Raw genomic sequence first — 25,537 nt, 5'->3', positions numbered from 1 at the left:
GCGCAGGGAAAGCCCCAGAGCTAGGGATAGCTCGCGCGAGCATAGGGACAGCTCAGGGAGAAGAGAGAAAGCCCGGGAAAGATTGCACACGCGCAGTGGAGGGTAACAAAAGCCCGCGAACCCCTAGCCTACCAGGGAAGACTCTGAGCAGGGGCTACGAGTCCCATGAGCCTCTGTATGCCCCATGTGACACCAGGGAGCCAATAGGGCTTAGGAAGGCCAGGCAAGGAAAGTGGATACATTGTTTGGACTGCAGCACGTTTGTCAGTTGGAGCTGGGGAGCTGTGAAGGAAGGAAGGGTGCAGAGAGCATATGCAGCTCCTGCATCGAGTAAGGTCCCCACATCCCAAGTAAGGCCCCAACTCCCCACCAGGTTAGTGGGTAAGTGCTGAGGGACGGCCCAGATAGGGACGCTGCCCTTAGTGCGTGTCTGTGTGCTGTCTTGTCAGGATCACGGCTGGCAGTGCTGTGAGGCCTGACAAGAAGGCATAGTGCTAGTGTGCAGCAAGTTGCTGTACGCGTTCCAGAAGTTTGCAGTGCGTAGCTGTTAGTGTTAGTGTTAGGGTTCCAGGTTGCTGTGTGGAGTGTTGCATGTGACGCTGCCTGTACTGAGTGCAGTGTGTGTGCAGCGTGTGTTACTGTCTGCCGGCTGACTGAGAGCTGTGTGTCGGCTGCAGGCGCGTTAGGATAAGTGAGTTAGGAGCTAGTTGTTCAGTGTGTGAATATCACCAGTGCCAGTTGCACGTGGTGAGCTGCCAGAGTCTGGGATCCGACAGAAGTTACAGGGAGAGTTATTCTGCATGCAGGGACTAGGGTAGAGGTATACCCCAGGGCCCAGTTAGTCCCCTATGACACCAGAGGAAGCTGTATGATATAGGGTTGGCCTTAGGACAGGGACTCCTTCACCATATTTAGAGCAGCAAGAGGGATGCTGTCTGACGGCCTCTGACTGTCTGACAGCGTGTTCAGAGACTGTGTTAAAGGAGCATTCCGGCTGGAGATTCCTTTCCTGTGGATGCAGCGTGTGCATCCATTCCTGCAGAGAGCAGCGCAGCACGCCGTGGGATCACTGTGCGGTGCTGCTGAGTTCCAAGGATTTTCCTGACCAGGACTGGTCAGGGAGGTAGTATATATTAAGTGCACCACCGGGCCCCAACACAGGGAAGCGCTATCCCTCACACTCACACTGGTCTTTATTGTTGGGGACACTCAAGAGACTGCGGGGAATGTGATGATGGACATGTGGGTGGGGGGGATGGTATGCATTCAGAGTGATGCACTGTTATTGATATATTGTTTTGATGTTATGCAAAGAGGTGTTATTGGAGTTACAGTTTCTGCTCAGTAAATACTGTTTATTCACACGGTGTGTATTTACTGTATGGTTGTTCTGGTGAGGGCACACTCCCACCCCGTTGGGATCCCTCATCAGTGGAGGCGCTGCACCGAGTGTAAGTACATACCCCAGGTTCCCCGTGGCGGAAGCTCAGTTCTCCTTGTTGCCAAATAGGTACCGCACCACACTGATAAGTAGTCAGACACACCTACCCACCTCAATCTCACTTAGGGTGGGGGGGGGAAAGAGGGCTACACCTCCATACTTTATGCCCCTACAGTATGTATAATGCAAACACCATAATGGATAAGGGTGTGAGTTGGGACTTTGGTAAGCCACTGGGCAGGTAAGGGCTGGTTTTACATGCAGCCAAATCTGTAATCAGGAACAGGTAAAGCACTTCAGAGCATAGCTGATTTCCAAGGTCTTCACCAAAGATATAACTGGAGAAAATGTACAGTCATATATCCCCACAATAGCAAATAAATGCAGAATTGAATCATCTTCCCATTTTCACACGTTTCTTGTTTTGTAGTTTTTATAGTTGGCCATAGGACCAGCCAAGAGTAGACTTAATAAAAAACAAGTTTGTATTCGTGTACCTAAAGGCTGGAGACGTACCTAAAGGCTGGAGACGTACCTAAAGGCTGGAGACGTACCTAAAGGCTGGAGACGTACCTAAAGGCTGGAGACGTACCTAAAGGCTGGAGACTTACCTAAAGGCGGGAGACGTACCTAAAGGCTGGAGACGTACCTAAAGGCTGGAGACGTACCTAAAGGCTGGAGACATACCATAAAGGCTGGAGACGTACCTAAAGGCTGGAGACGTACCATAAATGCTGGAGATGTACCTAAAGGCTGGAGACGTACCTAAAGGCTGGAGACGTACCTAAAGGCTGGAGATGGGCAAAACATTTGTCAAGTTTGCTCATTGAGTGAAATTTGCACATTTGCTGTTGTTTACAAATTAGACAGAAATCAACATCACATTCATACCAATTTTCGCTAAAATGGCTGGCAAATGTAGAAAAAAAAGCTGTCGAACTTTGGAAAATTTTGCAAATGTTTGTGTAAATTTTGTACTCATTTATAAATCTGTGAATCAACCAACATTTTATGAATTTGCTCATTTATTAAAAAAAAAAAACATTTGCAACATTTTTTCCAAAGCAAACTGTGAAGTTTGCACATTTTGATTAAAGATAGCAGCAGTGATTAGTGAATAACTAACTGTGGTGCTAAATAACTACAGTACATTGTAACATGAGGTCAGACATGATACCAGCATCCTGCGCACTAAATATATTGATGAGAACAATGCACTAAATGTACTTGTAGTATCCATTCAGTTTTAGATTACACATTATAATATGTTCAGTGCTTTAATGAATAGGGCCTTAAGAGGAGTCATTGTTGACTAAATAAATTGGATATCATACTGTAGAGATGAATATATGCATTCTGTTGTATTGTACAAATTAATAACAACAAATTATACAGGTAAGATTTACAATCTAGTCTTTAATATCAAGTAGAAATGATGAAGAGGCAAGTATTATAATAATTATAATAATAATAAGCCTATTTCCATTAAAATAATAAATTGATAGAACAACAGAGCTAGAAGCCAAGCTGGACGAGGCCCTGCAATTACAGATGGCGGCTGATGAGGAAATCATCCGCCTCGGTGAGGAGATCAACTACCTCAAGGATGGGCTGGAGGATCAGGAGAACAGGGACAGAAGACAAAATCTAAGAATCCGCAATGTCCCAGAGTCGGTTCTTTCTGATCTCCTCCGGTCGTACCTACTAAAGTTCTTCAAAACCATTTGTGAAGACATTGAAGAAAGGGTTCTAGAAATAGATCAAGCAATCGTGCTTTAGGCCCCAAGTCAGATGACCCTACGCGCAGGAGGGACGTGATTATACGGCTCCACAGCTACACGACTAAGGAGAAAATAATTGGAGCATGCAGGGAGGAGTTTGTTCACTTCCAAAATGAACCTCTGCACGTTTTTAACGACCCTTCCAGAGTGACTATAGGTCGATGTCGGGAGCTTAGGCTGCTGACCCTGCTCTTACAGGAAAATCGGGTGAGGTACAGGTGGGGTTCCCGTTCAAATTGATAGTTTTCAAAAACGGGAAACATCTTTCTATCAGGACCCATGGTTGGGACGGTGAACGGGCCTAAACTAAATTGACTAATCTACATAGGTGGGGATTGTGATCTCAATCCACAGAAGATAAAATAGGCAGCAAAAATTAAGCTTTACCCTCCCATAAAGTGAATTGAGAGAGTAATAGAGCAGTAGTTTCAGAAATAATAGACCTTCCCACAATTGGAGAATTGGGAGAATTAGGTCGGAAGTTAGGAGATGTTGACCCTGGCGGTCGCGGAAGAAAGAGGTTTCTCACACACCTATCCACTACCTCTCCCACCCCCTCCCCTTCTTTTCCTTCCCCCCCTTTCTTTTCCCCTTCTCGCTCAATCTTTCCTTTTTCTTTCTCCTTTTCCTCTTTTCGACTAATAGATGCGACACCCACTGGTTGGGATTAGTCAGATTCGGATATTAGCTGGGAAGGAATCATTCTCTCAAGTGAAGTTTATAGATTGAATGAGAGGTTATTAAGTAATAGTCAATGCTTTTCTTTGTTTTCCTTAACTCACTGAAAGCGCAATTGTATTTTGTACCAAATAAAAAATATTTGAAAAAAAATAAAATAATATTAAATTGTTTATATTTATTAAGTAAGTAAATCATAAAGATTTAACAGTGTATAATGTATTTAATATAAAGTACTAAAATCAGTGCTGCCGATACATATTTTTATACAGTCTTATATAGTCAACTTTATGCAGTACATAGGGGGTTATTAATTTACTTAAATAGGTGTTTCTGTTTAATAGTGCCCCAATCAATGCAATCACAGTGTAATAACTGACCCCCAGAGTATCAGTAAATATTACAAAATGGAGAGTGCTTCCATCATAAAATAGTGATTTGCCTATTCTTGCGTTTGTACACAAAGTTCCCAACGTTCCTTGAACTGCAAGAGTTCATCTTCTTCAGAGGAGTCCTGTAAGTTGAAAGGTAAGTATAATTTTGATAGAAGTCCCACCTCAACATTCTGACAATCCTCCGAACAATCGTCTTCAACTGCTTCATTACATAAGTTGGATATATTCAGCTGACCACAGTAAGGCCTATTCTGCACATACAGATTATTACATTTATAAAGTGTTGTGTCAGTTGGTTCTCGGGGTACACAATTCAAAACTTTGTCCTTACACGTTTCTTCCAATCCCCAAAGGCTTTGCTTTTCTGTCCCCAATTTGGGAAAATGTAAAACATCAATAGATTTTGGAATATACTTCACCACGGTCCTCTGTGATTGAATGGCATTTTCAGCAACTTCCGCTGTATTCCCTTCTGGCACAGGGCGAATGGCAGTAATGTTGTTAACACGTCTATATTCAATGCTCTCTTCATTTATCAAACCTGATGGAGTTGTAGATACAAGTTGGATTGGTGGTTGCTGATCAGTAACACGATGTGGCATGTCATATGGTGTAAAATGTGTAATATTAGCGGCTTGTGTTTGCTGAAGAGTTACATAACCAAGATGTTCTTCTTCCATCATTTCTGGGTCATTATTCATTTGAGCTTCATCATTAATCATTTGTACTGTACTCTTAGTTGGCATTTTATGTTCGCTAGGCATAAAAGTATCTTGCATTTTGAACTTGCTGGGATCTTGTTCAATGTTGATGACGTTAATGGTAACCTCACGGGCCTCCACAAAAACTGCATTATGGTTATTGCTGGTAAGTAGATTCTGAAATGACATAATACATTGGGATGAAAGATTCCAGCATTTGTTGTGATTATAATAAAGGAAGGCCATATCGAGGTCGTAAAAAAGTCCATATCAAGTTTAGCAACTGAAGAAGAGACTTTAAGGTCTCAAAAGCTTTTCTATTACATCATATATGAACATAAATCATGTCACTCCTATAAAAACATAGAATAACATAGAACAAATAGAACAAATCTAATAAGAAACAATTATGTAAAATGTTCTTTATTAGCTGGATTATTCTTCTACAATACAGTTAAATATTTTTAAAAAAACACCCAGAGGATCTCTGAACATCTCACTCAGACTTCTCAAGTCTTCTTCCATTCTTATCATACAATGTGGAAACTGACATTGAGAAATATAATGATGCTTATTGAATAATAATAAAGGAAAATCCTTGCTGGTAAAATAAATGTCTTCATGTTATATCTGTCAACAAACATCTATTCAGCAGGACTGGTTTAAGACGGAATAATGTAGACAAACAAGTATTATCACTCCGTGGTTGACAACTGAAAATGTATTCTGCCGAAGAGAAAAGTAGACGTAGAGAGTAAATATAAAAGGGATAGCTCTATTCATATGGCATGATGCAGACAAAATGTGTAGTGTTATGGTTAAGTCACAGCATTTCAAGTGGGTAAACCACTTTGAATTCCAGTGTCATCTCCTGACCTTGGGCAAGAAATTTTATTTCTCTGTGCTTCAGGCACCAAAATCAGATACGAAGTTTTACATAACAAAATATTAGGTCTGAAAAAATGATGCACAGTGCTTTATACACTATTGATAACATATAGGAAAATAGATTATTAAAAATATATCTTACAATATGTGTGCAGATTATTGCTAATGTACCAGCATTTTGAAGTTCAATGAAAACATCTGTAACAAAGCTACATAAGAATGAAGCTGGCATGGTCACTGTGGAAAACTAGAGCACAAATGAGCAGGAGTGAATTTATTGTTCTAACCCCGTCTAGTGTAATAAATTTACTGTGCCATGATTTTTTCGCTTTTGTTGATATCAAGTCAATATCCTGAATAAGCTGAGATCTAACCTCACCTATCTGATTAACCTCTGCAACTCCAAGTGGGAATGAATTTATAGATCATAAACTACACTAATCTGTAAGTGTAAAAGTCTAACTTAAAATGTCTAAATAGTAAATGTAAACAACTTTTACTTATACATTGTTGTCCCCTTCTGTATTTATCCAATTTATAATTAACAACTGTTCCTGGGTCATCACGCCGGAGGACATCTTTCTTTCTTGCTCACGGTTTGGAGGGACGTGGAACTCTCTCCTGGACTCTGGCAGCTGGCCTTAAGTATACCATTTGGACTCTATACCTTCTTCAATTTACACTGATTTTGTATGAACACTATATTGTATTTATTGATTTATGAGTTTAATATTATTAGGTTAGTGGTTAATGCTATGTCTTCTTTTCCTTTTCATGTAGATTTCTAACTTTACGTACAGTAATAAGCATTTCCATATAGTTACCTAGGCACAGCGTGTATTATACGTACCAGAATTTGGGGTTGCCTCAGCTTGCTGACATGGATATATTTATGCACAGAGTATCCCGAAGCAAGGAGTGTGAAGATCACCAGAACAACAGGCAAAACATAGAAACATATAATTTGAATTGCCATTTCTGAAGTGCCATCTGAAAACAGACAACTGCATATTAAGACAAATATTTCTAGTGTAAATATCGAGATAAACCCCCATAGTAGCACAAAGCCCCATTTAAATCCTCTCCTTGGGAAGAATGGTGTATATTCAGTTAAGTTTAGTGAAGTTACTAAAGAACAGACCCAGCACAAAAAACTGTGAAACAAGACAACAACAATAAAAAAATAAGCATAATAAAATAATAACCAAAAGAATAAATAAACAAAGGAGCAGATAGACTAGCATCATAATAAGTAAACATTAATAGATTCTGAATTGAGAAAGACATGAATTAAAAAAAACAAAATACCAAGTTAATAACTGTAATATAGTTGCATATACTAATCGCACTAGGCAGCAAACAAGGCAGTCATAAAGTCAATTAAATGTTAACATCAAAATGATACCTACAGAATACATCAGAAATAGTTCATGCAAACACAGGAAATGATAGACATCTAGATCTGCAATGAACTACCTTCACATATCAGCCTTCCACATATAGTTACAGTATGAGGTAACCAACTTGGAATGCAATAGAAACTGAAATGGTTAACAAACAAAGGTCCAGATCTATTGTACAAAGGTCTGTTAACTCAGGGCTCATAACATATTGTTATCAGAATCAGTAACGAATGTTATGTTTCCCTGAGTTTAATGTGAAGCCACAAATTAAATGCAAACAAATTCGCTGTCATTGATCAAATTATCATAGGATTAACAGTATTTTAAGTTAGCACATCTTGCGATAGCAACAAATAACATGGCTTGGAGAGAGAGATAGATCTTTTGTGCCATACTTATACTGTAAATATATACAGTATAACATCATTGTTTCTTGTACTAAATTTCTCCTTCACAAATGACATACATATATCATGCACAGTGGCTGAGACTATAGCATGTCATCTCCAGAAATCCAGAAGTTTTTTTGTCCACCTCGACTCTATTTGTGAGAATCTCTTGATACTGAGAAGCTAATCGATCTCTTGTCCACTCTTTTTCCAGACACCTGTTTTGCACCCTCCTGTCAATTAAATATAACTTTGATTTACTGGTTTACTGATTTCTGATAGTATGCCATTTAAGCACAGTGTGATGTGCTTTGTATAATTGCTCTGATATTTAGGCTTTGCTCCTCTGGCCCCGATTCACTATGCTCCGTTAAATCAGGGCACATAATGGTGGCATTACCAAAAACAGGAACGGCTATTATTTTCCTGAGTCAATGCCTTATTTACTAAGGGAAGTCTCAGAATAGATAATGGCTGTACTTGAGCCCAAGGGCGTTGGGTTAACGCCCTGTTATTATTTCAGGATAATACTGAGGGGCAGATCCACAAAGCTCCGTTAGTGACTTAACAAGACGTTACCTTCAGATCACAAATGGGCCATCGGGCCTGGATTCATTTGGCATTTTATTTATTTATTTTTGCCATCAAACTTTTTTGATTTATATTTTTTTGATGGTTTTTGGTAATTGAAATGTTTTCTTTTTTTATGGTTGGGTGTCGGCCCTTTTGGTTGGATTGATAGCGGGGGGTTCATTGCCCTGGAGGCCGTCAAGTAGGATAGGGTAATATTTATTTCACCTTCCCATTGAGTGCCACTGTATTGTGGCTACCCAGGCTCTCCTTCAGAGATCCAAGGTAGCCCCAATGACATTCAATTGTTCAATTTTAACAATTTTAATGTTATTTTATTTGTATGTATAATGTGTATATATACATCTACCTACCTATCGATATATATATGCAACCGTGCACACACACACACATATATATATATATATATATATATATATATATATATATATATATACATGTAGAGGTATCAGTACCGTGTTAGCCGAGCTTCAATAATCAAAAAATAAATAGATGATACCGTTCTGTGGCTAACGAAATGCTTTTATTTGTGCGAGCTTTCGAGATACACTGATCTCTTCAGACATTGCGTCCCCAGAAATGAGTGGCCCCTTTTTACTTAGCAGTGCTACCAAGCTGCTTACTGAGCATGCTCAGAGATTCCTGAGCTGGCTGTAGGATTGGCCCATGTGACCTGGCAGGTTCTGATAGGAGGAAGATAATTCCTTGCCAATGGGATGAGGCTAATGTATCCCTTCACAGGCCCTTGTCCTTAAAAAGGCCTGTACCCCTCATTCCGTGGTGATTCCTGTGTTATTGCTGTTGCTGTTACCTGATTTCTTCAAGCGGATAAGACCTAAGTACAGCGGCTACGATTCCAGAACGCAAGGGGTTAAAAACATCGCAACAAGGATACTTGCCCTGCTTCAGGATTTCGTTAGCCCTGGGGATTCCAGCAAATCCCAAAGAACCAGAAAAGACTTTGCACATTCACAGAAGGATTGGACTGGCTATTTATTTGGCAATTTGCAAAAGGACTAAATTTTAAAGGACAATCTTCTGGTGCTTGGGCACCTTTCTGGACATTATCCTCTATTTCTCTACCCGTGAGTGTAATTATTAAGTTATTCTGCAGTTGTCGTGTGTTTGCCTATCAAGGGAATAAATCTCAGTTTATTTTGCTCAACCTGTTCTGCTCAATCAGGACCCACGAAATATAAATGTGTTATTAAGCGCGTCTCCCGTGACAAGCGTTTAAAACTCCTTGCTTCATTCATTGTAACATCGCCGGAAGAAGAGATCAGTGTATCTCGAAAGCTCGCACAAATAAAAGCATTTCGTTAGCCACAGAACGGTATCGTCTATTTATTTTTTGATTATATATATATATATATATATATATATATATATATATATATATATATATATATATATATATATTTATACAGTATATGTGCATGGTTGCATACTTGAAAACGAGCGATAACTCTCAATGTATTATTTCCTGGTAAAACATTTTATTAATAAATAAAAAAAATAAGAATAAATGAAAACACTGTAATATTTCTATTTCATTTTGAGACCCCTTACCTTTTATAGTGGTGACACATACTACTTCTGAATGATCCGAATGTTTAGTCGGTACAGGAACATACAGTTGTGCAGTAACACAATAGGTTGTGTCCGGATCTAAATTGTGTGCACTCAGGTTCTGAGTCTTCCTCTAGAAGAAGAAAAAATATCTCAGGCTAAATACACTCATTATTATTTTATGTTATCTACTGGGCTGGTAGACATGGTGGTCAAATTCTCCCTCTTTTTTTTTTTTTGTGGACATAAAGAAATTATTACATTAATTAAATTTAAATTAAATGAAAATTAATTCCAGACATAATTATGCATATCATATTAAAAAGAACAGTCAATATATTTATAATGACATGTTTAACATAAAATAATCATGCGGCCAAAACAGGAATGGAGAAAGCCTTTCCAAGATCAATCGCTATTCCTTTAATAGAGGTGAATTGCACATTGTTAGTATATATAGTGGTAGATAACATAAAATAAATCTCTGTCAATATATTTGGAATAACATACAAAAGATGTTGACATTTTAGTTCATTTATTGGAAGTACTATGGTTTTTCATTATGGAATGGGTGCATAAGGATGATAGAGAACTGCACCAAATCACATATAAACGATTTATAATATCCTTGTGTGGGAAACAACATACACTCTTCCACTCCCCCAACCCCCCCCAATTTACCACTTCCTGAGTTTTTGTGTTTCGTATGGAAACTTGAATCTCAATGTCCTTGAAGATATGATCCAGATATGCGTCTGTTGGATTTCTCTTCCAGTTTTCAGGAAATGACACATTTATTGAAATTGATCTATCTCCAGTTTGTACTCTGACTGTAGGTGGTCCAATTTTGGCTAAAAAAATAGATATATCTTGTATGATTTGAAGTGTATACTGTTCGTACCTAATCATATTTAGATGCATCAATCATGTTTACTATAAGAACTATTTATTTAATCAATTCCCAATAATTTACATGATGTAAACTACTGAATCATGTACATCCCTGGTAATTAATGGGACATTATACTAAGAAAATGTAATAAGAGGATTATGTAGTACAGCTCCTAGATTAATTGCTCCGTTGTTGAACATGTGCTAATCCTATTTACCTCACAAATGAAGGAGATTATTATGCCAAGAAACTACAAGTACTGGAGCTCATAAATCTGAATCAAGAGGAAAATTGCACTGTACAATTCATGAGTTTTTTTGTGCTCAAGAACTGTGATGCATGCAGTAAATATCTGGCACTGGTACCATAAACAACGGCGTATTAATGCTATTTATCAAAGTAATCACGTTTGGATATTTATAGATGCATTCCAGTGTAGAACCAAACAGAACTAATGATAGTGATAGGTTTAATAGATTAGAGCCCATATTAACTAAACCCATTCAACAGAATCAGCCGCAAGGTGTCGTGGAGCCTTAGAAGATAGCTTACAGTATGTCATAGCACGGCTTAGTAAATGTGGCCCTAAATCTTGCCGATGCATACTCTTTTGTTGACAAAAATGACAAGTATTTTATGAATAATGTTGTAAAGTCTGAAAATTGTTGTTTGGATCTATTTACACAATGGAATCTGTAATGGCTGGAGGAGAGTGTCAGGCGTATTTTAAAGTTATTTTTTTAAGACGTTGATCATCACCTAGTTTTAAACCATTAAACATATTGTGCCATATAGTTAATTGTGCCCATGTACACTACATGACTACATCTTTGAATTAAGCCTCTGCGGCACTTGGCAACCATGGGAAGCTACTGTATGTGGTAGAGGGTGTTCCAATGCATTCAACATGGGTGACATATTCAATTAGACGTTTTTAACTAAATAATTTTTTATTTTGCAGATAAGAACATGCACAATGTTCGGGTATACCTGCCTTCGTCAGGTTAAATTATGTGCAAAATAAAAATTATATAGTTAAAAATGTCTAGTTTGCTCCGTGATTCGTATTGAGAGCATCTCCCTCTACCACGTTACTGCACGTTATTGTACATGAGTGTTTGGATTGCCTTAGGCTTCTGAACAGCACCGGACCAGTAAGAAACCAACCGTGAGGGATGTTTTTGTTCATTTTCAAGTCATGCAAATATATGCAACATTTGCGAGGTTCACAAAAAATTGCAAAGCCCTATCGAAGACATTCACACATTTCTACAGATAATGAGATAACGTGATGTTAACCAGGTTTTACTCCTGTATTTAGCATTAAGGGCAGAAATAACATCACGTCACGGGAGTAATGTTAGGGTGTCAGGTATTTGAAGATAACGCAGAATTACCCTGAAATAACATATTGGTTACCCTATTTTAATTAGCTCTTTAATGGCTGTCGTTTTTGCAACTAATTACATTAGTGAATAAGCCGATAAGTCAGGCAAAATAATGTCTGTTCCAGTTTTAGGTACTGTACATCATGTTACCTGCTTTGAAGGAGCTTACAGAAATACTGTATCTTACTCAAAGATCAACTTATTTACTAGACCTTTAGACCAATTAGGCAATTTTTTATGAAACCTGGTAAAATGTTGTGAAAAATTGGTTCTCATACAAAACTTTCTCAGCCTTACAAGAGATGAGTGAACCTTTTTCCCAAACTTGCTATATAAGTACATGGGTAATCCACTAAATAGGACTTTCTCGCTTGGATATTTTCCAAGCAAAACACAAGCAAACTGAATTTGGGAAAGTTTTGTACAACACTCTCGCCATTAGAAAAAACAAATAGCATTTGAGTGCACTTTTTACAATTGTGTGAATTTCCATTCAAAGGTCAATTTTTGAAGCAAACTGAGATATGGTCCTAAAACTCTAGAGAGGGTCCCATGTATTAATAATGAAAATAAAAAAAAAAGCTCTGTGACAACAGTTTGCAATGTTTTATGATAATCAATTTTAGAGTGTTAATATAGCACCTTTGTCAGGATAAGGGTGTTATGTTTGCACCAAAGCGCTGATCACCCATAAACCTTGCAAATTAGAGCCTCATAGTATTTTTGTCATGTCATGTTCAACATTCATGGCAGTGTTTGTAGAATACTAGAGATGTGAGCACCTAGCGATATAATATTTCATATTGCTTTTCTGGTTGCACATTCCACAATTAACAACAGCCCTTGCATTTTTAATACATTCCCATCATCACCACTTAAATTCTAGAATGGCAGGTATATTTATTACATAATGAAAGAAAGTGTTCTTCTTTCAATAAACAAAGTTGCAGTATAAGGAATTTGATGATGCTTTTTGCATCGGTTTTTCACAGTTGGGCTGTCAGGTTACGTCAGTAAATAAATCCCTTTGTGTGTTTTTTGCATGTCCACATAAGTGTCATATTTAAATGAACAGCGGCAACTTCCTTGGACTTAGAAAATCGCAATAAATGAAAACAGAAGCGACACCTCATCCATTAGTTCTTGATCACAACTTAGCAAGGAAAATAATACAGAATACTGTACGGGGTTTTGGCTTTGTCATTATCATATACTCTTAGCAATAAATATATATACAGTATATATATGCATTACTTTCAGTATAAATGTACATTGGGCAGCTGTACATTTATCCTGAACTAAAAGGTACTAGTTATACTTTTTTACAGAAATGTTAAGTTTTACATTGTTATACTTACTATCTATGAATGGGTTGAATCTGGGCGTGTCCACCCAGCATTTTTGGTATTTGTGGATTGCAATAACCTTGGCATAATATTGATGCTTATAATCATATGTTTCGTTTGATAAGTCACACGAGGTCTCATTGATTTGCACGCAATCTAATTTCTTATGCCATTTTTCTTCACCATATCTATATATGTAGAAAAGACAATTAAAATGTCAAGATGTGGAAACATTATTTATTTTGCATGCAATTAAACGGTAACTCTGGGCAGTGCACTGTACTTGTGTCACGTTGCAAAGTGTATAAGGGTGAAGTAACAAATACAACTAGAGTGCAATAAAAGGTTGTATACAAAAGATAACATGAATAAAAATGAGCAGTTATATACTTCCGGTTTTCTAGTATATCAGTATCTGTGAATATAAACAATGAACTGCTGTAATTCATTTCTAGATATGAAGCAATAAACTCAATATGATAACTAATTTTAACAGATTATTTTTGTTACTACGTATACAGTACATTTACCTTAATTTGTCATTATATTTAAACTAGTGATAACAGTGTCATTCGTTGATATTTTTTTGTATATTTAGCCAATAAGCCCAAACAGTAGACCAACATCCTCATTAAAATACTCAATAAACCAAAACATAAGTACATTTATATTACAAGATATTTTGCTATTTTTTTTGTATTGTTAATAGGTTTAGTTTTATAGTGAGATGTACAATGATCACACATTGCATTCTGGGATGGCAACAGACAGAAGTGCTACTAACCACTTGTGACGTGATTTAGAACTTGCTTCAATGTGGTCGAAAGCCGCTAATCGCACTGCAATTGGCCAAAAGCTGCCGTTGACGTTAATATTGGTGCTATCAGCTGCTTTGTACCGTATTGAATCAGACCCTTAAATCAAATGATAATTATGGTGTACGATTATTCGCTACCTCGTGCCCTGTTATGGTGATGCTCCACATAGCTGTTCAAAGACAACAATATTTTGAATGAATGATCTTTTTTTCATCTTGCCCACTCACGGTGGAAAACACCAGGAATTTCAGAAGGCCCTGGACCGGGGTGCTCAAAGTATGATAATATACTGTAAGAGCTTAGTAAGCACCAATACTTCTGTATGTACAGACCCAAGTAACAAACTCTTTTCTGTTTACACCATTAGAGTGATACTATGAAAGAAGCCTCGCTCTAACCTGCCAGTATGGTAATCCTATGTGCTGCCTGGGAAGTGTACAATGCAAACGGTAAGTACAACTGGGTACCTGAGAAAAAGTTTCCCTCTGCGGCGCACCAAAGTATATGTTGGTAAGTATTAGTTAGTTAAAATAAAACTTTACTTTAATTTGACTTTAATCTAAAATAAATGGCATCCTAATACTGTACAAATAAAATATAAATAGTACCAATGGTGCATAAAATAATATAATAAAAGTCCAGAACAAGGTATATGAACTTATCAACCTGTATGGACTCGAGTTCACAACTTTAGTGTTAATATGATCAACGATGATTGACCTGTGTATGGAGCATGCAAACCCTCTTGGGCTGCGTATCGTAGTTATCTATTGATCCCTACATAAATACTCAAAATAGCGGCGTATAGATAGCTAATGCTCCAGTAATATGACCTAAACAGTAGTATTTCAATCTATAGTGCTGTTTTCATTTAAAGTGGTACAGAGCTAATGACTGCCCATGGTAACCATTTTCTCATGAAACAAGTAAAGTACAATGCCTGGTCAGAATACCACATTCAGAAAACATCTACTGTTAAAGTTGTCTTTGTGTGGTAATTACCTTCTAGTATATGAGGCACACGGTTCAGAATATAAAAAGCTGTGAAATCCCCACGATTAGGGGTAATAACCATCTACTGTCAATGGGTATCACTCTGAGAAAATAACTGCAAACCTCTTAGGTAGCCACAATGAACCAATTCAATTATGAATGCACTGGTGTAAAATTAAAAACTCCGATTGTAACTTTTTTTTTTTTCCCCCTCGGTGTGATTTCTCACTCTGAGCTGTTTAGTGAAAGTGACATTTGGAGCAAAATCACTCCCGTGAGTGCAATCAAGCTGAAAGAAGCAAGGCAAAGTCTACCTGTCTCAGTGATAATGCTATCATGTTATCTTGTTCTTATAATAGTACCACGTTTAAGGCGCATCACATTCACTACAGTTATTAATATGTAGTGAAAGTCTGTTACTGTAGCATGTAGGGTAGAATACCGAGAAATGTTAAGTCACAAGTGTATAATGATAATGCTGATGTGTTACCTAGTTCTTATGTTCCGCGTTTATGTCCTTGTACATCTGGAGGACATCATGGTAGAACCACATACGTTACTAGTGAGTTTTGATGTAGAATCATTGTATACAAGCATAAGGCATGATGTTGGCCTAGGGGCAATTAAACACCATCTTTCCTCTAGGAGTCTACACTACAATAACCACAACACTTTTATTTGTGAACTGATGGAATTTATTTTATGCCACAACTATTTCCTTTTTCATAGGAAATTTTACTTACAAAAACAAGGGACCGCCATGGGCACAACATGTGCCCCGACCTATGCTAAACTTTATCTGGGATGCTGGGAGGAGGTGAGTGTTTTTTCTGAAGCCATGCATCGATATACCAGAGATATCGATGTATGGCTTCGCTATATAGATGGTATCATCCTCATCTGGAACGAAAATTGGACTTTACTCAATTAATTTATGACATTGTTAAATTCTAATGACCAGAATCTAAAGTTAACATCTGATGTTAGTGAGACACAGATTGATTTTCTGGATCTCACGATCAGTAAGACGGCGGATGGTCATTTAACAACTACAAGCTATACCAAACCCACGGCCACCAATAGCTATTTACAATTTAGCAGCCACCCTCCAGCATCCCTAAAGTGGGGGATCCCAACCGGCCAGTTTCTGAGAAAGACGAAATTGCTCTTACATTAATCAATTTAAAAAGCAGTCAGAAACAATGAAAAGGAACCTCAGTGAATGGGGATACAGTAAGAACAGTATCAAGACAGACTATCACTGGGCCCTTACAATATACAGGGCCACACTACTGACCAATTGCCTGAAAGAAAACTTTAATAAAGAGATAAGGTGTATAACATCTTATAATGGCTATTGGAGGGAGATTAACTCCCACTATTAACAGGCATGGGCATGTGCTACTTAATTACAGTGACTTAAAACGTTCTTTAAGGACACCTCCGAACATCACATGGAGGAGATTAAGAAATCTTAAAGACATTTTGGTCAGTGTTCATTTCTCTAGAAAAAACACTACAACATCCTGGCTGGGCAAAAAAACTATTGGTTGTTACAAACGCCACAAATGCAGAGCCTGTGATTCAGTCATTAACAGCAAAACATTCAGAAATTTTGATGGGACCAAAATATTCCATCTTAAACAGTTAATTAACTGTAAATCGGTCGGCATTATTTACCTTGCCACTTGTGTTTGTGGTTTAAAGTATGTAGGCAAAACTAGGAGGGAGTTTAGAAAAAGAACACTAGAACATCTGGGTTCAATTATAAACTTGTAGACACCCCATTATCAAGCTCGTTGGATCTATACATTATACACACTCTCCCCCTCTGGACTTAATGAAGGTTTTGTTTATACCCCTTTCTTGTAAACTATACCTTCTGTCTCATATTCCTTATCTTTAGGGTGATCAGATTTACAAAAGTAAAAACTGGGACACATTAAAAAATATATTTATAAAACAAATGACATCACCAACTGCGCTTTGTCTCCTTTATGTCTCTCCACCCCTCTCTGTCCCCCATCCTCACACACGCACACCCCATTCTCTCTCCCCATCTCTCCATTCTCTTTCATCCCCATCCATGTTCCACCCTTCCCATTCTCTGTGTCTCTCTCTCATCCCCATTTTCTGTCTCTCTCCCATTCTCTGTTTTTCTCTCTCTCTCTCTCTCTCTCTCTCTCTCTCTCTCTCTCTCTCTCTCTCTCCCATTCTCTGTGTCTTTCTCTCTCCAATTCTCTGTCTCTCTCCCCCATTCTCTGTCTCCTGTCTCTCTCTCCCCATTCTGTGTCTCTCTCCCCATGCTGTCTCACTCCACCCATGTTGTCTCACTCTCTCCCCATGCTGCGTGTCTCTGTCTGTCTCTCCCCATGCTGTGTGTGTGTCTCTCTCTCTCCCCATGCTGTGTCACTCTATCCCCCCCATGCTGTCACTCCCCATGCTGTCTCTGTCTTCCTCTCTCCCCATGCGTTGTGTCTCTCTCTTTCCCCATGCTGTCTCTCTCTCTCTCCCCACGCTACGTGTCTCTCTCTCCCTCCCCATGCTGTGTCACTCTCTCTCCCCTTGCTGTCTCTCCCCATGCTGTGTGTCTCTCTCTCCCCCCATGCTATCGCTCTCCCCATGCTGTGTCACTCTCTCTCCCCAAGCAGTGTCTCTCTCTCCGCATGGTGTCTCTCTCTTGCTCCCTCTCCATATTGTCTCTCTTTGTCTCTCTCCATGGTGTCTCTCTCTGTCTCTCCCCATGCAGTGTGTGTCTCTATCTCCCCATGCTGTCTGTCTCCTCATGCCGTGTCTCTCTCTCCCCATGCTGTATCGCTCTCTCTCCCTATGCCGTGTCGCTCTCTCTCCCCAAGCCGTGTCGCTCTCTCTCCCCAAGCCGTGTCTCACTCTCCCCATGCCTTGTATCTCTACCCATGCCATGTTTCTCACTCCAATGCCGTCTCTCTCTCTCTCCCCATGCTGTGTATCTCTCTCCCCATGTGGTGTCTCTCTTTCCCCATGCTGTGTCTCTCTTTCCCCGTGCTGTGTCTCTCTCTCCCCATGCTGTGTCTCTCTCTCCCCATGCTGTGTCTCTCTCTCCCCATGCTGTGTCTCTCTCTCCCCATGCTGTCTCTCTCTCCCCATGCCGTCTCTCTCTCCCCATGCTGTCTCTCTCTCCCCATGCTTTCTCTCCCTCCCCATGCCGTGTCTCTCTCTCCCCATTTCGTGTCTCTCTCCCCATGCCGTGTCTCTCTCTCCCTCCCCATGATGTCTCTCCCGATGCTCTCTATCTCTGTCTCTCCCCATGCTGTGAGTGTGTCTCTATCTCCCCATGCTGTCTCTCTCCCCATGCCGTGTCTCTCTCTCCCCATGCCGTGTCTCTCTCCCCCATGCCGTGTCTCTCTCCCCCTATGCCGTGTCTCTCTCCATGCTGTGTGTCTCGATCCCCATGCTGTGTCTCTCTCTCCCCATGCCTTGTCTCTCTCTCTCCCCATGCCTTGTCTCTCTCTCTCCCCATGCCATGTCTCTCTCTCTCACCTTGCTGTGTCTTTCTCCCCATGCTGTGTCTCTCTCTCTCTCCATGCTGTGTCTCTCTCTCTCCCCATGCTGTGTGTCTCTCTCTCCCCATGCTGTGTGTCTCTCTCTCCCCATGCTGTGTCTCTCTCTCTCCCCATGCTGTGTCTCTCTCTCTCTCCCCATGCTGCCTCATGCTGTCTCTCTCCCCATGCTCTCTCTCTCACCATGCTGTCTCTCTCTCCCCATGCAGTCTCTCTCCCCCCATGCTGTCTCTCTCTCTCCATGCTGTCTCTCTCTCCCCATGCTGTCTCTCCCTTCCCATGCCGTCTCGCTCCCCCCCATGCCATGTCTCTCTCTCCCCATGCCGTGTCTCTCTCCCCATGCCTTGTCTGTCTCTCTCCCCATGCCTTGTCTGTCTCTCTCCCCATGCCTTGTCTCTCTCTCTCCCCATGCCGTGTCACTCTCTCTCCCCATGCCATGTCACTCTCTCTCCCCATGCCGTGTCACTCTCTCTCCCCATGCCATGTCACTCTCTCTCCCCATGCCGTGTCACTCTCTCTCCCCATGCCGTGTCACTCTCTCTCCCCATGCCGTGTCACTCTCTCTTCCCATGCTGTCTCTCTCTCACCCCATGCTGTCTCTCTCTCTCCCCATGCCGTGTCACTCTCTCTCCCCATGCCGTGTCACTCTCTCTCCCCATGCCGTGTCACTCTCTCTTCCCATGCTGTCTCACTCTCTCCCCACGCTGTGTCACTCTCTCCCCACGCTGTGTCACTCTCCCCACGCTGTCTCACTCTCTCCCCACGCTGTGTTACTCTCCCCACGCTGTGTTACTCTCTCTCCCCATGCTGTGTTGCTGTCTCTCTCTCTCTCCCCATGCTGTCTCTCTCTCTCTCCCCATGCTGTGTGTGTCTCTTTCCCTCTCTCCCCGTGCTGTGTCTCTCTCTCCCCGTATGTGTGTGTGTGTCTCCATTCTGGACCATACCTTCCACTGTGGAACATGAGTGGGGGGAAGCCCTCTTGAGACCTGGCAGCAGACACTGACGGACTCACTTCCGGGTCTCACTGCTGGGGCTCCGCTGACACTAACCCTGCCCAAACCTTCTGCAGCTCAGACCACGCCCCCACACTCTGCAGCTCAGACACGCCCCCACCCTCTACAGCTCTGACCCGGCCTCTGCTCTCCTCTCCACCTGCATTCTTGCTCTCTGCTACCCCCGCCCTCCCCCCCCCGCTCTAATGGTCAAAACCGGGACAGCCAGAAAAAAACAGAACATTTTAAAGAATGTCGGGCAGCCGGAACAGGCATTAAAAACCAAGACTGTCCCGGCTAAAACGGAATATCTTGTCACCCTACTTATCTTGAGTGCAGGTTCCATAGTATTCATACAAAGGTCATTTTATATTACCTTCAGTTACTGTGTTGCTTTGTCACTTGGTCACTTAGTGACCCTGTTGCTTTGTTACTATGTTACATGCCTACAGTGTCGGAATGGCATCCGCAGTACAGATTCTATTGCAGCCATTCTATTGAGCGTCACACGGGTTATGACAATTAATTTGTATAAAGGGGCGGTCTGTGACACTATCAATGCCCACCCCAGAAGAAGGCGTGTCTTGTAATGCCAAAATGTACATCGGGTTATCCGGCGGAACCTGATATAGTTACCTTACACTCTTGCTAGTAACTTGATCCAATAGGACTTTAAAACAGCACAGCTCGTACAGTTAGGCGCTCTTTTGTTGCTCCACGACTACAACTGGAGCATTAAGCTCCACTTTCGCAGGTTCACAACACTAAAGGGTTAATGCAGGAGTCTATAGGGTCAGCAGATACCCTTCACCATGCATAATAAGGACGGAAAGTAGGTGTCTATTTCCCCATATACATGTGACTTAACATCTCTCGGTATTCTACCCTACATGCTAACAGAATCTAACTACATATTAATAACTGTAGTGAATGTAATGTGCCTTAAACATGGTACTATTATAAGAACAAGGTACTGTAACACATCAGCATTATCACCGAGGCAGGTAGACTGTGCAGTGCTTCTTTCAGCTTGATTGCACTCACGGGAGCAATTTTGCTCCAAATGTCACTTTCACTTAACAGCTCAGAGTGAGATATCACACCGAGGGGGAAAAAAAAAGTTACAATCGGAGTTCTTAATTTCACACCAGTGCATTCATAATTGAATCGGTTCATTGTGGCTACGTAAGCGGCTGCAGTTATTTTCTCAGAACGATACCCATTGAGAGTAGATGGTCATTAGCTCTAATCATGGGGATTTCATGGCTTTTTATATTCTGATCCGTGTACCCCGTATACTAGAAGGTACTTACCAAACAAAGACAACTATAACAGTAGATCTATATCTATAAAAATGAAAACGTTGTTTGTTTGCTGAAAACGTTGTATATTTGCTGTGCTTATGGGCAATCTGATTGGTCCATTGGTCTGTTACTCACCCTCATGGCCCAGCCCCGCCCCCGCGCACCTCTCATTGGCCTGCGTGGTTTGCTGACCTCACAAACCCAACTGCCACACTCAGAACAATCACTGCCTCACCGCCTGCTCTCACCTCCCCTGCGGACTAGACACCACCTCAGGTACCGTTCGCTGCCACGTGTTCCCCCCCCCAACACCACCCCCACACACTAAAACCCCCTGCTCCCGCCCCCCCCCTTCACCAACACTGCCCGGTGCAGTCCCCCGCCAGCACACCATACACCGTCCGGTCACAAACCCCCCCCTCACGCACACCCTCCGCTGCTGACACCCAAATGCCACCCCCACCCCACAAACAACTGCCACAACCACCACCCTCCCTCACCACCCCTCCTCACCCTCCGGTGCCACCACCACTTACACTCTCTCACCCGCAGCTCACCTCCCCGCCGGCTCCCCCCCCCTTCATCACCCCCTCACCCACAGCTCTCACCACCTGCCGGCCCCGTTTTCTCTCCCCTCAGCGGGGACGCCGGGAGCGCCGGGGAGGGGTGGGGGGGAAACACGCACAGGGGACAAGTGGGGGGGGAGAGAAACCCCGCCGGGGGGGAGGGGGTGGGGGAAAACAAGCACCGGGGACAGGGGGGGGGGAAACCGATCGCCAAAGATTCTCACCCACCCAAGATTCACCCCCCCACCCAAGATTCACCCAAAGATTCACCCCCCCCCACACCCACCCAAGATTCACCCCCCCACAAAACAATTATTAGGGATTCACATCCTGGGCAACGCCGAGTCTCTCAGCTAGTGTTTTCTAAATGTGGTATTCTGACCAGGCATTGTACTTTCGGGGATGTTTTCCGTTTCTCACAGGCTTGGCCGCGCATCGGCCGCATTGACTAGACAGCGCTAATGGCGCTTAACATTGAAAGCGCCCGCGGTGCCCAAAACGGCCGGAAAATGGCCCGCATCTGACCGCGATTTTAAAAATCGCGGGGAAACGGCCGCAGGAGGTTAAAGGCGGCCGCCACTGTCTCATGAGAAAATGATTACCATGGGCAGTCATTACCTCTGTACCACTTTAAATGAAAACAGCACTATAGATTGAAATACTACTGTTTGGGTCATATTACCTTAGCGTTAGCCATCTACACTCCACTATTTTGAGTATTTCTGTAGTCCCTTTTGTATGTATACCATCCAGGGAGCAATGGATAACTATGATACGTAGCCCAAGGGGGTTTGCATGCTCGATACACAGGTGGTTCAATCATCGTTGATCATATTAACCCTAAAGTTGTGAACTCGAGTCCATACAGATTGATAAGTTCATATACCTAGTTCTGGACTTTTATTATAATTATATTATTTTATGCACCATTGATACTATTTATAGTTTATTTGTATTGTATTAGAGTGCCATTAATTTTTGAGTAAAGTCAAATTAAAGTAAAGCTTTATTTTAACTAACTAAGTTTTATTAGAATTTCATTAGAGTTCCCCTTTGTTTGTAAAGAATATTTCTGTTTTTTTAAACTCTCCCCCTTTCTATTTTGTGGCATAACTATTATTTCTGTTATGATAACAAAGAGCTCTGCCATCATGTTTAACAACCTTGAAATGAAGCACAGCACCACAGCATTTTTAAAGCCTTGTGAACATTGCTGGCTCATTTGAAAGTTTCTTCCAGTTCCAACAAAAACCGAAATGGTATCTCTGCTCCTAGAACCAGTATTACACAGTCATCTGGAATGTTGGGGTGTTGAGAAACATTGGAGACCATGATGTGGAATCTTCAGTAGAACATAAGTAGCACCCCTCTGCATTAAACATTGTCCTTCTTTTCCCTGGGTTGTGGGTTAAGACACAATAGCAAATGGGTTAACATTTTAAACACCCCATAACTGTTACTTCTGACATGGTTGCTTTGAAAGAATTTAGATTTAATAAACTGAAGGAAAAAGGGGTAACTCACACCATGTACTCCACGCTGTAGAGCACTCTGCCTGAAACATTTGGTGGAAGCCAGTTTAAAACATTCTTCAGGTTTATGGAAGAGAACTGCACCTGGCTGGGGTTTAATAAAGTACAGTTGTTTTTGGCTAAAAGATTAAAAACAAAATAGAAAAAATAATCAGTGCACAGGGAACAGACAGACATTTTATTTTGACATGCTAATTACTGTTAAGCCTTGTTGAGGTTGGATCAGATTTGGTAAACTTGTAGTAACTTTTTACCACATATGACAAAGGTGATAGTGATTCATTTACACACTTTTGTATGTTTTGGTCTCTATATTATGTATTGATCCTTCTAAATAGAAATCTGCAAACTATTTGCCTAAGTTTGCGTAAATTTGTCCATTTGCAATTTTGCAAAATTGTGCATTTCCACCAGAGATTTGCCCAGGATTTGTAACTTGCAGATTCACTGAATCTAAACACCAACACATTAAATGCATTCTGCCTCCAGGTTGTAATTGTTATCATTTTATTATAAACCAGCACATACAGCTGCAGCGGCCGTTATTCAAACAGATCATGGCGCCGATTTTGTGTGCTCTGCTATACTCAACGCAGCATGAACGCCGCCAATCGCCCCAGGTACCTGCGCTTATCGCGATTGCTTTGTTGAATTTCCTGGATTCTGTTTCTTTGGGTGCAATGAATTGCAATGTGTACAGTACTGTGCTAATGTGTCAATTTCGGGTATTTAAAAACCAGAACTCTAAAATGCCATTTTCTGCACTCGCCGCACTCGCGTCTTAAGACGGTACGGTTGGAAGACATCCCGCGTTATGACATTGGTATTCCGATGTACACAACGCGTGAAGTGTTTGGATAACGGCCGCTGCAGCTGTACAGAGGCATCATTTCCACAACAATGACTTGCACTTTACAAGCTTCTGAAGGTTTTGTTTGTTTTATAGTTATTGCAGCAACTTAGCAACAGTTATTCGTTTATACTTTTTTTGTTGATGTTTATATTATGTATGTACGTGATGAACTTCCTTAAGCCTTTGTTGTACATAACAAAATGGCTGGGAAAACCTTGAAAAATGGCACCTGCAATATACATTGATAAGAAGTGTGTCTCATGTTGCACATTGCTAGAGATTATTAAGTACTGCAGTGCAGACGGCCCTAATGTTTCAAGATTATATCAATTTAACTTAATTACAGATGTAGCAGACATTATTGCGTTCACAGCCGCATTCCTGCGGGACGTAGACAACTCGCCAGCAGAAGTTGCCATTGTCTTGAATCAGGCGTGTGCAAAATGGGTGTGGGGCTAACACTATTTAACCAGTGGGAACTTGTCAGCGCTTTTTAATGGACCAATAAAGAATAAATTTTTATACTGTACTACTTTTTGACCCACTCTCCTGGCTGTGCGCTTTATCTCCTGTTTTTGCTTATCCCAATTTTTGAAGCAAACTGAGATATGGTCACACAACCCTAGGGAAGGTCCAATGTATTAATATTGCACATAACAAAAAAACTCTGTGACTACTGTTTGCAATGTTTATGATGATCAATTTTAGAGTGTAAATATAGCACCTTTGTCAGCAGAAGTTGCCATTGTCTTGAATCAGGCGTGTGCAAAATGGGTGTGGGGCTAACACTATTTAACCAGTGGGAACTTGTCAGCGCTTTTTAATGGACCAATAAAGAATAAATTTTTATACTGTACTACTTTTTGACCCACTCTCCTGGCTGTGCGCTTTATCTCCTGTTTTTGCTTATCCCAATTTTTGAAGCAAACTGAGATATGGTCACACAACCCTAGGGAGGGTCCAATGTATTAATATTGCACATAACAAAAAAACTCTGTGACTACTGTTTGCAATGTTTATGATGATCAATTTTAGAGTGTAAATATAGCACCTTTGTCAGGATAAGGGTGTTATGTTTGCACCAAAACGCTGATCACCCATAAACCTTGCAAATTAGAGCCTCATAGTATTTTATTGTCATGTCATGTTCAACGTTCATGGCAATGCTGGTAGAATACTCCAGATGTGAGCACCTAGCGATATAATATTTCATATTGCTTTTCATGGTTGCACATTCCACAATTAACAACAGCCCTTGCATTTTTAATACATTCCCATCATCACCACTTAAATTCTAGAAGGGCAGGTATATTTATTACATAATGAAAGAAAGTGTTCTTCTTTCAATAAACAATGTTGCAGTATAAGGAATTTGATGATGCTTTTTGCATCAGTTTTTCACAGTTGGGCTGCCAGGTTACGTCAGTAAATAAATCCCTTTGTGTGTTTTTTGCATGTCCACATAAGTGTCATATTTA

At 40.9% G+C, this 25,537-nt stretch overlaps 1 protein-coding gene across 2 annotated transcripts in view; it reads right to left on the bottom strand.

Annotated features, from left to right (window-relative positions):
- LOC142493587 (interleukin-20 receptor subunit alpha-like) overlaps window positions 1-25,537 on the bottom strand; it is a 48,140-nt gene that overhangs the window by 5,528 nt on the left and 17,075 nt on the right. For both annotated transcript variants that reach the window (XM_075597833.1, XM_075597834.1), the window contains 6 exons: window positions 23,199-23,325; window positions 13,475-13,650; window positions 10,518-10,687; window positions 9,837-9,969; window positions 6,735-6,874; window positions 1,594-5,173 (listed from right to left, as the gene is read on the bottom strand). In XM_075597833.1, coding sequence (XP_075453948.1) covers window positions 4,343-5,173; window positions 6,735-6,874; window positions 9,837-9,969; window positions 10,518-10,687; window positions 13,475-13,650; window positions 23,199-23,325 — 1,577 coding nt within the window. In that variant the 3' untranslated portion in view covers window positions 1,594-4,342. The remainder of the gene's footprint in view (window positions 1-1,593; window positions 5,174-6,734; window positions 6,875-9,836; window positions 9,970-10,517; window positions 10,688-13,474; window positions 13,651-23,198; window positions 23,326-25,537) is intronic.

Source organism: Ascaphus truei, chromosome 4 (genome assembly GCF_040206685.1).
Source record: "Ascaphus truei isolate aAscTru1 chromosome 4, aAscTru1.hap1, whole genome shotgun sequence".
Classification (NCBI taxonomy): Eukaryota; Metazoa; Chordata; class Amphibia; order Anura; family Ascaphidae; genus Ascaphus; species Ascaphus truei.
This window is presented reverse-complemented; position numbering and strand designations above follow the sequence as displayed.